The sequence below is a fragment of the Callithrix jacchus genome, chromosome 10 (assembly GCF_049354715.1).
Source record: "Callithrix jacchus isolate 240 chromosome 10, calJac240_pri, whole genome shotgun sequence".
Classification (NCBI taxonomy): Eukaryota; Metazoa; Chordata; class Mammalia; order Primates; family Cebidae; genus Callithrix; species Callithrix jacchus.
The window spans coordinates 62,568,066-62,581,696 of NC_133511.1; the positions used below are offsets into that span (position 1 = coordinate 62,568,066).

Sequence of the window (13,631 nt, forward strand, 5' to 3'; positions counted from 1 at the left end):
AGAGATGGGGTTTGACCATATTGGTCAGGCTGGTCTCGAACTCCTGACCTTGTGATCTGCCCACTTTGGCCTCCCAAAGTTCTGGGATTACAGGCATGAGCCACCGTGCCAGGCCAGTGTTCTTGAGTAGAGTGGTTTGAGGGTCATTTATGTAAGCAAGGTCTACGGAAGCTTAACAGAATTTCAACATTTTCCATATTAGATAAGTGTATAATTACAATTTGATTGGTTATAGGCAGTATTTCTGTTTGGGAAAGGTATATTTAATATTCCACATTAAGATGTAATAGTAAAAAAAAAAAAGATGTAATAGTCAAAGGGTCTTTTATCTCAGTCATGGGGTCTTTTATCTCGGGTGCCATGTGATCGGAGCCGAAAAAGAAAATAAGAAAGAGGCAAGATGGCTGGCTCAGGCCTGTAATCCCACCACTTTGGAAGGCTGAGGTGGGAGGAAAGAAAAGAAAGAAAATCTATATCAAAAGGTCAAGTCATTGAGGGGTCTGCTCCATTTCTCGGTCTCCAGAGTCAGCCTTCCTCCGGGCCTAACAACTTTTAGAAGCCCGGAATAGACAGACTGTTCATTTCCTTTCGTACTTGCCCTGGTCTTACTGCAAACCACGCCTGGCCAAGCCCTGTCCCGCCTAGAGCCTCGCTGTCTTTACCTAGGGGCGGGAGCCAGGAGCACTTCCGCTGGCCCAAGTGATCTGCATGTGGCGGGGCTGCGCAGTGGAGCGGCCAGAGGGCAGGATGACGAGCCAGACCCCTCTGCCCCAGTCGCCCCGGCCCGGGCGGCCGACGGTAAGTGCGAAGCCAGCTGCGTCCCCGCGCCTCTACCCTCGGCCTCTCCCCTCTCTTCCAGTTTCTCCCGCCCGTCCCTCCCAGCAGCCCGAGCCCCCTGCTTCTGGCCGCTGTCTCCCTTCACCTCCGGCTGGGCCCTCTCTTCTCTCTTTGCTGCCCCTCTTGCTCTGATCGCTCTCCTTTCGCGCCTCGTGTCCGTTCCTGGTTTGGCTCTGTCTAGCCTCTTCTCTTTGCCCTTTTGCTTCCTCCCTCCACACTGGGTGTTTATTTCCTTTCCAGGTGTCTCCTCTCTCTTCCCCTAGCTTGTCCTAGTCCACGGCTCCTCCTCTGTCCCTCCCTCTCCCTTGCTCCCGGTGGGAGAAACCCATCCAACCAGCTTGGCCAGAGGATCTTTCCCTCACCTGCAGGCCCAATATCTCCAGCCTACCCCTGCCCTCTGACTGGGTTCTGAATCCCCTGCTTGCCTGCCTGCTCCCCAGGCTTGGGTGAGGGGAGTGGGGAAGGAGGATGGGGAAAAAAGGCTGGAAGACTGGGTGCCCTCTGAGAGCAGAACGGTCAGATTCTCTCCTGGACTGAGAGCCATCCTGAAGACCTGGAGGAAGGGAAAGCAGATTCAGCAGCAGGGCAGTGTGGCTCTCTCTAATAGGGACACTATCACGTCATTGTTGTTGGCTATTGACAAAGCCACATGCCTAGTGCCAGGACCGCCCTAGGTGCTCAATAAGTGCCTGAATGAATTACTGGGGAAGTGTAGCACACTGTATGTGATACCAGGTAGGGCAAGATTGGCCTTGAACAGAATACTAGGTGCTCCTGTAAATCAGAGGATAGTCCCCTCCGTTGGGAGCCTTATAGCCTTTTTGTTCGTTCGTTTGTTAAAATCTTGCGATGTTGGTGAGACCCAGGCTGGTCTTGAATGGCTGGTGGAGACGCCAGGCTGGTCTCAAACTTGTAGGCTCAGGCAATCTCCCTACCTCAGCCTCCCAAAATGCTGGGATTACAGGCGTGAAACACAGCACTTGGCCAGGAACCTCACAGTCCTGAACAGGGAATTACAAGGGAAGAACAGCCAGGCCAGTGAAAGTACAGTAATGTAGGACCTTCTGGGATCATAATGAGACAACCTATCCAGAAGGACTCCCAGAGGAATTCATTTGAAGGATGAGTGGGGTCAGTGAAAGGAGTGTGGTTGGCAAGTGAGTGAGTCTCTGGAGGTGAGGGGGCCTGGCCTGCTCTGGATTGGAGGGGTAGGGAGCAGCAGATGCTTCTGGTAGCTAATTGTGAGGGGTGAAGCAGCAGCCCAGTTGCAAAGGACCTCCAAACCTTGTTATGGAGTCTGGAGTTTATCTGGAAGGGAGTGAAAAGTTACTCAAGTGTTTAATGGAGGGAGTGTACTTCAGAAAAGGTACTCTCAGCCAGGCGTGGTAGCTCATGCCTGTAGTCCCAGCACTTTGGGAGGCAGAAGCAGGTGGATCACCTAGCTCAGGAGTTTGAGACAAGCCTGGCCAACATGGCAAAACCCTGTCTCTGTAAAAAATACAGAAATTAGCTGGATGTGGTGGCACACACCTGTAGTCCCAGCTACTCTGGAGGCTGAGGCAGGAGAATGCTTGAGCCTGGGAGGTGGAGGTTGCAGTGAGTGAAGATTACACCACTGCACTTCCCAGAGAAGGAAAGTGAAGGGCCCTGTGCACATACGTGGGCAACAGAGTGAGACCCTGTCTTAAAACAACAACACAACAAAAAAACAAAAAGAAGCCCAGGAACAGGGCTGAGATCTTGTTTAATAAAGACATGGTGCTGAAGATGTCAGCTCAGGAAGCTTTTTTTTTTTTTTTTGAGACATGGTTTCCCTGTGTCACCCATGCTGGAGTGCAGTGGCACCATCTCGGCTCACTGCAACTTCTGTCTTCTGAGTTCAAATGATTCTCCTGCCTCAGCCTCCTGAGTAGCTGGGATTACAGGCACGTGCTACCACGGTTTAGCTAATTTGTTGTACTTTTAGGAGAGATGGGGTTTTGCCATATTGGCCAGGCAGGTCTTGAACTCCTGGCCTCAAGTGATCCTCCTGCCTCAGCCTCCCAAAGTGCTGGAATTACAGGCATGAGCCACTGTACCCTGCCTATTTTTTGAAGCATCTGGAAATTAGCTTCAGAAAGAACATTTGACATGATTGGTTCTGTTAGACTTTCAGAGCTGGGGGACCTTAGAGTTCTCTTGGTCCATTTTGTCTCCCTGTTCGACAGATGACTAAGCTTAGGCCCAGAGAAGAAAAGCGGAGGGCCCCGGGCATATATGTATGTACTGGCAGTAGTGGGGCAGGATGTTGGGAAGGATGGGGTGAGGCTCTCGTACTGTATTGGAGTCATGCTAATAGAGGTCTCATCCCAGCTCCAACTTCATCACATCCTGGCTGTGTGACTTCTCTCTGAGTTTTCCTTGCCTGTAATATGGGGATGTTAGGAAGACCTGGGAGCTTTCAGTGGTGTAGGAGTAAAGAGAACGTATTGCTTGATTCAAGGGTTAAAGTCTGCAACTTCACATTTAACTGCCTGCTTTACAGAGATGACCCCAGGGTTAACCAAACAGCCCTGCCAAGGGACCTTGAGGTATGGAAGAAAGGAGGTTCTGGGCTTATTTTTCTCAGCTCTTTTGTTTGGCTGCTGTCAAGATGCATCCTCTCCTCTGCTGTCCCTCTTCCAGTCAGCAGAACTGTCCCCTGGGGGAACTGTTGCCATGGTAATCAGATTTATCTAGCAGTTTGGTTGCCTTTGGCTCTCTTAACTCCAGTACTTTAATCTTAGAAGGAGAGCCCACAGACCGGTTGAGAATGAGGACACACCTAAATCAGACTGAGGGACATTCCTGAGCCCTGTCCCCATCCCTGTCCTTGTGGTAAAATCTTCATGTTGGAAATCCAGCCTTCCCTCTAACACCACGCATCTATTCCACAGCAGCCGCTGTCACATTCCTTAGGGAACCTTCTCTGACAGCCTCCAACACACATCCACAAAAAGACCTGACCCCTCCTATCTTTGAATCTTCCCTCTCAGCACCTACCTGCTTAAGCCGTCTGTTTCCCTCTCTCTCCTGTGAGCTCCTTGAAGTCAGGGACTGAATTCTGTTCTGCCTGGCACAAGGTTTGCATATAATAGGCCCAACATACATTTTGTTGAATGAATGAGTCACTAAGGGAATAAAAGTGAAGGTACTGGAAGACTGAAGTTAATTTATGTAATGGCTAAGAGCTGAATCTTGGAGTAAACTGGACCTGAGTTCAAATTCTGACATCATCACTTAATAGCCAGTCTCAGGCAACTTTCTTCATCTCTTTAAGCCTTAGTTTCTTCTTCTGCAAAATGGAGATTTAATATACTCTTCATGGAAGTGTTGTAAGGATTAAATTAGATAATGCATTTAAAGCCCTACACAGAGTTACTAGACTATCTGTTTCCATATCCCTCTTCCCACCAACCTGTGAGTATCTCCAGGCAAATATCACCGACATCCTTAGTGCTTAGCCCAGGGTCTGGCACAGAGGTGGCCTCTAAAAGTTCTGTGGAACAGCCAAACTTAACTTGCATTTGCACTGCACTTCACAGTTTATGAAGCAGTTTTTCTGAGATGAAGTTTTGCTCTTGTTACCCAGGCTGGAGTGCAATCTCAGCTCACCACCTCCTGGGTTCAAGCAATTCTCCTGCCTCAGCCTCCTGAGTAGCTGGGACTACAGGCATGCGCCACCGTGCCCAGCTAATTTTTGTATTTTTAGTAGAGATGGGTTTTCATCTTGTTGACCAGGATGGTCTCGATATCTTGACCTTGTGATTCACCTGCCTCGGCCTCCCAAAGTGCTGGGATTATAGGCATGAGCCACCGCGCCCGGCCTTATGAAGCAGTTTTACACCCATACTATGTAGAGTTACTGGCCTTTTGCTACCAAAAATATTCCTGTTATTATTTAAGTCCCATGGGCCAATATTTGATGAAAAACATTCATCAAACAAATTCCATTTTTGCTGGGCATGGTGGCTTGCACCTGTAATCCCACCTGCTTGAGAGGCTGAGGCAGGAGGAAGTCTTGAAGCCAGGAGTTCAAGAGCAGCCTGGGCCACACAGTAAGACCCATCTCTAAAAAAAAATTTTTTTTTAAGTAGCCAGATGCAGTGTTGAATGTCCTATAGCCCCATCTACTTGGGAGGCTGAGGCAGGAGGATGGCTTGAGCCCAAGTTCAAGGCTGCAGTGAGTTATGATCATACCACTGCACCCCCAGCCTGGGCAACAACAGAATGAGACCCCATCTTTAAAAAAAAAAAAAATCCATTTTCTGGCCAGGCACTGTGGTTCACACATGTAATCCCAACACTTTGGGAGGCTGAGGTGGGCAGAAGACTTGAGGTCAGGAGTTCAAGACCAGCCTGGTCAACATGGTGAAACCCTGTCTCTACTGAAAATATAAAAATTAGCCAAGTGTGGTGGTGCACATCTGTAATCTCAGCTATTTGAGAGGCTGAGGCACAAGAATTGCTTGAGCCTGGGAGGCTTAGGTTGTAGTGAGCCAATATCGTGTCACTGCATTCTAGCCTGGGCGACAGAATGAGACTCTGTCTCAAAAAAAAAAGAAAGAAAAGAAAAACTTTCATTTTAAAATCAATCAAGGGCATGCCAACTGTTAATCAGAACTTCTGATCTATATGAAATAAGAATTTTTGTTTCCAACTCACAACACAGGATGTGGATACATAGTAAATACCCAAGAAATGCTTTCTGAATGAACACACATATGGTTTCTTTAGTCTTTCTGAAATATTGGAAGTGTCCCTCCTTCCTCACCCCTGCCTTTCATTAAATCTTAGATCAGAGTTGAGCATGTTGACCTCATAAAACTTCATGTCCCCATTTTACTTCTGTTGTTTTTTTTTTTTTAAGTTGGACTCTCATTCTGTTTCCCATGCTGGAGTTCAGTGGCACGATCTTGGCTCATTGTAACTTCCACCTCCTGGGTTCAATCAATTCTCCTGCCTCTGCCTGCTGAAAAGCTGGGTCTACCGGCTCGTGCCACCATGCCTGGCTTATTTATTTATTTATTTATTTGTTTGTTTGTTTGTTTGTTTGTTTGTTTGTTTGTTTGTTTGTTTTTTGAGACGGAGTTTCGCTCTTGTTACCCAGCCTGGAGTGCAATGGCGCGATCTCGGCTCACCGCAACCTCCGCCTCCTGGGTTCAGGCAATTCTCCTGCCTCACCCTCACGAGTAGCTGGGATTACAGGCACGCGCCACCGTGCCCAGCTATTTTTTTGTATTTTTAATAGAGACGGGGTTTCACCATGTTGACCAGAATGGTCTCGATCTCTTGACCTCGTGATCCACCCGTCTCGGCCTCCCAAAGTGCTGGGATTACAGGCTTGAGCCACCGCGCCCGGCCTTAATTTTTGTATTTATAGTAGAGATGGGGTTTCACCATGTTGGCCAAGCTGCTTTCAAACACCTGGTCTCAAGTGATCCACCCACCTCGGCCTCCCAGCAGTGTTGGGATTATAAGCGTGAGGCATCGTGCCTGGCCTTTACTTAAAAAAATTTTTTTTTCTTTAAACCTATTTTAAAAATAATTGAAGCTGGGCTTATTGGCTCACACCTGTAATCCCAGCCTTTTGGGAGGCTGAGGTGGGCAGATCACCTGAGGTCAGGAGTTCGAGACCAGCCTGACCAATATAGTGAAACCTCATCTCAAAAATTTAAAAAAGAAATAGAGATGGGGTTTTGCTATGTTGCCCAGGCTGGTCTCCAACTCCTGGCCACAAGTGATCCTCCCGCCTCGGCCTCCCAAAGTGTTGGGATTACAGGCATGAGCCACCATACTCGGCCAATATCCCCATTTTATAGATAAGGAAATTGAGGCCTTGAGAGGCAAAAAGGCTTGCCAAAGGCGACAGACTTTGGAAGTATTATTGCTGAAACTTCCTTCCATGGCAGCCTCTTCCCATAACATTCTTTTGTTATTATTGTTGTTGTTATTGTTGGTTTTTTGAGATGGAGTCTCACTCTGTCACCCAGGCTGGAGTGCAGTGGTGTGATCTTGCCTCACTGCAGACTCTGCCTCCCAGGTTCAGGCGATTCTCCTGCCTCAGCCTCCTGAGTAGCTGGGATTACAGGCCGCGCCATCACACCCAGCTAATTTTTGTATTATTTTTTTCTTTTTTTGAGACAGAGTTTTGCTTTTGTTACCCAGGCTGGAGTGCAATGGCACGATCTCAGCTCACCGCAACCTCCGCCTCCTGGGTTCAGGCAATTCTCCTGCCTCAGCCTCCTGAGTAGCTGGGATTACAGGCACACGCCACCATGCCCAGCTAAGTTTTTGTATTTTTAGTAGAGATGGGGTTTCACCATGTTGACCAGGATGGTCTCGATCTCTTGACCTCGTGATCCACCTACCTCGGCCTCCCAAAGTGCTGGGATTACGGGCTTGAGCCACCGCGCCTGGCCGTAATTTTTGTATTTTTAGTGGAGATGGGGTTTCACCAAGTTGGCCAGGCTCTTCTCGAACTCCTTACCTCAGATGATCTGCCTGCCTCAACCCAGCCTCCCAAAGTGCTGGGATTACAGGTGTGAGCCACTGCGCATGGCCTCCACCCATAACATTCTATGACCTAAAACTAAGGCTTGAATGGGTATTCTTTTTTCAAATAGAGTCCCTTTTTTTTTCTCCTTAAAATGCCCACCCTTGGCCAGGTGCAGTGGCTCACACCTATAATCCCAGCACTTTGGAAGGCTGAAGTGGGTGGATCACTTGAGGTCAGGAGTTCGAGACCAGTCTGGCAAACATGGCGAAACCTTGCTTCTACTAAAAATACAAAAATTAATTGTGCATGATGGTGCGTGCCTGTAGTCCTAGCTACTTGGGAGGCTGAGGCAGGAAATTTGCTTGACCTGAGGCAAAATTTGCAGTGAGCTGAGATTGCACCACTACACTCCAGCCTGGGTGACAGAGGGAGACTCCATCCAAAAAAAAAAAAAAAAAGCCCAAAAGCCCATTCACTGGAGCAACACAGCATAAATATAACAGTCTTCAGTAAGGTGAACCTTTCACTAGCTGAAGCCAATTATTATGGCTCCCCTAAGTTTTTTATCCAGTTATTCTTTGGATAAAAATGAATCATGAGCTCAGGCAAGATGGTGTGTGGTTTACTCTGCCTTTTGTTCCCCTAGATGTCTACCGTTGTGGAGCTCAACGTGGGGGGTGAGTTCTACACCACCACCCTGGGTACCCTGAGAAAGTTCCCGGGCTCAAAATTGGCAGAGATGTTTTCTAGCTCAGCCAAAGCCTGCACAGACGCGGAGGGCCGCTTCTTCATTGACCGTCCCGGCACCTATTTCAGACCCATCCTGGACTACCTGCGCATTGGGCAGGTGCCCACGCAGCACATCCCTGAAGTGTACCGTGAGGCTCAGTTCTACGAAATCAGGCCTTTGGTCAAGCTGCTGGAGGACATGCCGGAGATTTTTGGTGAGCAGGTGTCTCGGAAGCAGTTTTTGCTGCAAGTGCCAGGCTACAGCGAGAGCCTGGAACTCATGGTGCGCCTGGCGCGCGCAGAGGCCATAACAGTGCGGAAGTCCAGCGTGCTTGTGTGCCTGGTGGAAACTGAGGAACAGGATGCATATTATTCTGAGGTCCTGCGTTTTCTGCAGGATAAGGAGAAGTCCGTTGTCAAGTTTGGGCCCTGGAAGGCGGCCCTAGATAGCAGCGACCTCCTGTACTGCCTGGCGATGGACATAAAGGCCCAGGGGTACAAGGCGGTCTACGACCTCTTCCTGGTATATGCTGCCAAAACCACCAAAATCTATTTTAACATTTATTCGTTCACCTTCACCTGGTGGTGATCCTCAGGAGCAGAGACTGTCATGAGTTCTGGCATGGCTTATGAAATTAAAAGTTGCCATCAAAGCCCATTTCATTTACTTTCACAAACATCAGGCAATTTCCAAGGTTGGTTTAGAGTGTTGCCTCTAAATATTCATTTTCCATTTAAGGACTTTCCACTCCATTGCAACTGATGCCACTATATTTGCCTAGCAACTTGCAGCTGCTCCCTCTTTAAAGCCTCATGTACCTCCCAGACCCTTCTCTTGAAGTCCAATAACAAGGCCAAGTAAGAATGTCTCAACAATGCTTTGGCAAGAGATGACAACAGAAACATACAAGGGATGACAACAGAAACAAACAAGATACCGTGAATCTAAATGTTCTGACCTAAAGATGTAGTCTACGTAGTCCCAGCTTGTGGTCCAATCCATCTAGCTCTGGAATGTGCTTTCATGTAGTAGTAGGTGCTTTCCTGATCTCCTTTGCCAGATGCTGTGGGTACTAAAACCTCACAGCTGTCCTCTTCTCTAGAGTGGAGGTTTTCAAAGTGCAGCATCAGCATTACCTGTGAACTTGCTGGAAACACAAATTCTCAGACCTGTTGAATCAGAATCTCTGGGGATTGGCGCAGCATTCTGGTTTACCAAACTCTCCAAGTGATTTTGATGTACTCTAATTTTGAGACCATCTCTAGAAAAGAATTGCTGCCTCTCATATGGAGGTACAAAAGGGTGACCTCTTACATCAAGAAACTTCCTTTTCCAGAGCTTCTCATGGAATCAAGCTGAAGTCAGTCTTCTGAGAGCACATTCTTACTTAGTTTTTTTCCTCTGCCCTACACTGCTTGCCTCACTCCCCTTCTCCTAAGGGCACTCCATCAATAAACCACTTGCATGCGAGTCTCAGTTCTGGTTCTGCTTCTCAGCCTAATGCAGAACTTGTCCTCTAAAGGAGGATACATGTAGATGTTCATCCTTCTCCAAGTCCAGGTCTGATATAGACGGGCCCCTTCCCTGCATAGTAGCTTGATCAGCAATTGTGGGTTGTCAGGGACTTTCTTGGGACATAGGGTTTCTTTCTTGGGACCAAAGGGTTTCTTGGGATACAGGACTTCCAGTATAAAAACTTGGAAGTCGTAGGCCGGGCGTGGTGGCTCACGCCTGTAATCCAAGCACTTTGGAGGCCAACGCGGGCGGATCACCTGAGGTCGGGAGTTCAAGACCAGCCTGACCAACATGGTGAAATCCCATCTTAAAAAAAAACAAAACTTGGAAGTCTCGGCCAGGCACGGTGGCTCACACCTGTAATCCCAGCACTTTGGGAGGCCGAGGTGGGCGGATCACGAGGTCAAGAGATCTAGACCATCCTGGCCAACATGGTGCATCCCCGTCTCCAGCCTGAGAGATCAGTAGAAATTGATCCAGAAATTATGATAATAGATGATAAACAAAACCAGAGGTAGTAGAAATAGTAGGTAAAAACTTAAAACAATGGTTATAACCATATTGTATGTGTTAAAGAAGCTAGTGGAAAAATTGAGCATATGAAGTAGATACATGGAGATATTTTTAAAAGACCTGGCTGGGCACATTGGCTCATCCCAGTAATCCCAGCGCTTTGGGAGACCTAGGTGGGCAGATCACTTCAGCTTATTTGAGCTCAAACTCATTATTATTATGTTGCCTGGGCAACATAATAAGACCCTGTCTCTACAAAAAAATTTAGTCAGGCATGGTGGTACAGGCCTGTAGTGCCAGCTATTCAGGGGACTGAGGTGGGAGGATGACTTCAGCCCAGGAGGTTGAGGCTGCAGTGAGCTGTGATCACACCACTGTACTCCAGCCAAGGCAACAAAATGAGACACTGTCTCAAAAAAAAAAAAAAAGGCCCTCGTGCCTGTAATCTCAGCACTTTGGGAAGCCAAGGTGGGTGGATCAATCACACTAAATGCCATCTCTACTAAAAACAACAAAAAAAATTTAGCTGGGTATGTAATACCAGCTACTCAGGAGGCTAAGGCAGGAGAATTGCTTGAACATGGGAGGTAGAGGATGCAGTGAGACGAGATCATGCCACTGTACTCCAGCCTGGGCAAAAGATAGAGACTCAGTCTCAACAATAAATAAATTAAATTAGCCGGGTGCAGTGGCTCACTCCTGTAATCCCAGCACTTTGGGAGGCCAAGGCGGGTGGATCACGAGGTCAAGAGATCGAGACCATCTGGTCAACATGGTGAAACCCCGTCTCTACTAAAAATACAAAAAAAAAATTAGCTGGGCATGGTGGCACATGCTTGTAATCCCAGCTACTCAGGAGGCTGAGGCAGGAGAATTACCTGAACCCAGGAGGCGGAGGTTGCAGTGAGCCAAGATCGCGCCATTGCACTCCAGCCTGGGTAACAAGAGCAAAACTCTGTCTAAAAAAAAAAAATTAATTAATTAATTAATTAAATTAAAAAGTACTTGTGGCAGCACCTGGGACATAGAAAAAGCTCCATCAACATTGGACATTAGTACAGGCATACCTCACAGATACTGTGGGTTCAGTTTTAGACCATCACAATAAAGCAAATATCACAAGGCACATGAGTTTTTTGCTTTCCTATTGCCTACAAAAGTTATGTTTACACTACACTATAGTCACTGAGGCTGGAGTGCAGTGGCTTCGGGTTCATAATTTTCTCACTTGGTACCCCCCGTAGCTGGGACTGCAGAGGCAAGCCACCATGCCCAGCTAATTTTTTATTTTTAGGGAGACAAGATCTCACTATGATGCCCAGGCTGGTCTTGAACTCCTGGGCTCAAGCAGTCCTCCCCACTTGGCCTCCCAAAGTGTTGGGATTGGCAGGGCGCGGTGGCTCATGCTTTATAATCCCAGCACTTTGGGAGGCCAAGGCGGGTGGATCACAAGGTCAAGAGATCGAGACCATCCTGGTCAACAAGGTGAAACCCCGTCTCTACAAAAAATACAAAAATTAGCTGGGCATGGTGGTGCATGCCTGTAGTCCCAGCTACTCAGGAGGCTGAGGCGGAAGAATTGCTTGAACCCAGAAGGCGGAGGTTTCGGTGAGCCGAGATCATGCCATTGCACTCCAGTCTGGGTAACAACAGCGAAACTCTGTCTCAAAAAACAAAATGAAGTGTTGGGATTACAGGCATGAGCCATCACACCAAGCCTATACTATAATCTATTAAGTGCACAGTAGCATTATGTCTAAAAAAACAATGCATATACCTTAATTTAAGAATACCTTATTGCTAAAAATGCTAACCATCACCTGAACCTTCACTGAGTCATAATCTTTTTGCTGGTGGAGGGTCTTTCCTCCATGTTGATGGCTGTTGACTGATGAGGATGGTGGTTGCTGAAGGTTGGAGTGACTGTGGCAATTTCATAAAATAAAACAAGAGTGAAATTTGCCACATCAATTGATTCTTCCTTTCTTTCTTTTTTTTTATTTTTTGAGAAAGGGTCTTGCCCTGTGGCCCAGGCTGGAGTGCAGTGGTGCAATCATGACTCACTGCGGCTTCAACTTCCTGGGCTCAAGCAATTGTCCTACCTCAATCTCCTGAGTAGTTGGGACCACAGGTGTGTGCTGTCACACCCAACTAATTTTTAAAATTTTGTAGAGACAGGGTCTTGCCTTGTTTCTCGGGCTGGCCTCCAACTCCTGGGCTCAAGGAGGCCTCCTACCTTGGCCTCCCAAAATGTTGAGATTACAGTCATGAGCCACTGCATGCAGCCAATCATTTCCAACTTTTCATTTAAAGTGGGAGATGTGGGACTCTTCCTTTGTTTATTTTTATTTATTTATTTTTTTGGTGTTTGGGGTCCGCTTTGTTGCCCAGGCTGTAATGCAATGGCACAATCTCAGCTCACTTGTAGCCTCAACTTCTTAAGTTCAAATGATCCTCTCACCTCAACCTCCCAAGTAGCTGGGACCCACAGGCATGTGCCATCATATCCAGCTAATTTTACTTTTTGTATCATGTTGCCTAGGCTGGTAAAAATTCCTGAGCTCAAGCAATCCTCCAGTCTCAGCCTCCCAAAGTACTGAGATTACAGGCTCGAGTCATCATGCCTGGCCTGGGACTTTTCCATTCATTTGAGCACTTACAGGCCATTATAGCGTTATTAACTGTTCAATATTATTTTGTGTCAGAGAATTTATTATTTTGTGTCAGAGAACTGTTCAATATTATTTTGTGTCAGAGAACTTCAGTACTGTATATCTCAAGGAATAGGCAGGCTTGAAGAGAGAGAGGGAGACAGGGCATTGCCAGTCAGTGGAACAGTCAAACACACACAACATTTATTAATCCTGTTTTCTGTTTTGTATGGATGTGGTTTGTGGTTCCCCCAAATAATTAGAATAGCCATCAGCTGGGCGCGGTGGCTCAAGCCTGTAATCCCAGTACTCTGGGAGGCCAAGGCAGGTGGATCACTAGGTCAAGAGATTGAGACCATCCTGGTCAACATGGTGAAACCCCGTCTCTACTAAAAATACAAAAAATTAGCTGGGCATAGTGGTGTGTGCCTGTAATCCCAGCTACTCAGGAGGCTGAGGCAGGAGAATTGCCTGAACCCAGGAGGCGGAGGTTGCGGTGAGCCGAGATTGCGCCATTGCACTCCAGCCTGGGTAACAAGAGAAAAACTCAGTCTCAAAAAAAAAAAAAAAAAAAAAAAAAAAAATAGGGACATCAAAGATCACTGATCACAGATATAATAATAATGAAAAATTTAGAAATATTGAGAAAATTACCAAGATGTGACACAGAGATTCCAAGGGAGCACATGCTACTGGAACAATGGCACCTGTAGACTTGCTCAACACAGGGTTATTACAAACTTTTCATTTATAAAATATGCAATATCTCTGAAGCACAATAAAGCAAATGCAATAAAATGAGATATGTCTGTATTATTACTGTTCTATGGCGATGTCAACAAAGTGTGGCATAATTGAAGGAGCACTG

General features: G+C 47.1%; 1 protein-coding gene across 1 annotated transcript; it reads left to right on the plus strand.

The window, feature by feature from the left end:
• The first annotated feature begins 689 nt into the window (after positions 1-689).
• KCTD14 (potassium channel tetramerization domain containing 14) lies at positions 690-13,394 on the plus strand. Its single transcript, XM_002754780.6, has 2 exons — positions 690-798; positions 8,001-13,394. The coding sequence occupies exons 1-2, from the start codon at positions 709-711 to the stop codon at positions 8,670-8,672; spliced, it is 762 nt and encodes a 253-aa protein (XP_002754826.1). The 5' UTR covers positions 690-708; the 3' UTR covers positions 8,673-13,394.
• Positions 13,395-13,631: the final 237 nt, after the last annotated feature.

What these genes read in the sequence shown, in the direction of transcription:
- KCTD14 (XM_002754780.6), top strand. Translation starts at nt 709, where the DNA reads ATGTGGCGGGGCTGCGCAGTGGAGCGGCCAGAGGGCAGGATGACGAGC. An exon ending in CCCGGCCCGGGCGGCCGACG is followed by an intron (nt 799 to 8,000) that starts GTAAGTGCGAAG and finishes TTGTTCCCCTAG; the next exon opens with ATGTCTACCGTTGTGGAGCT.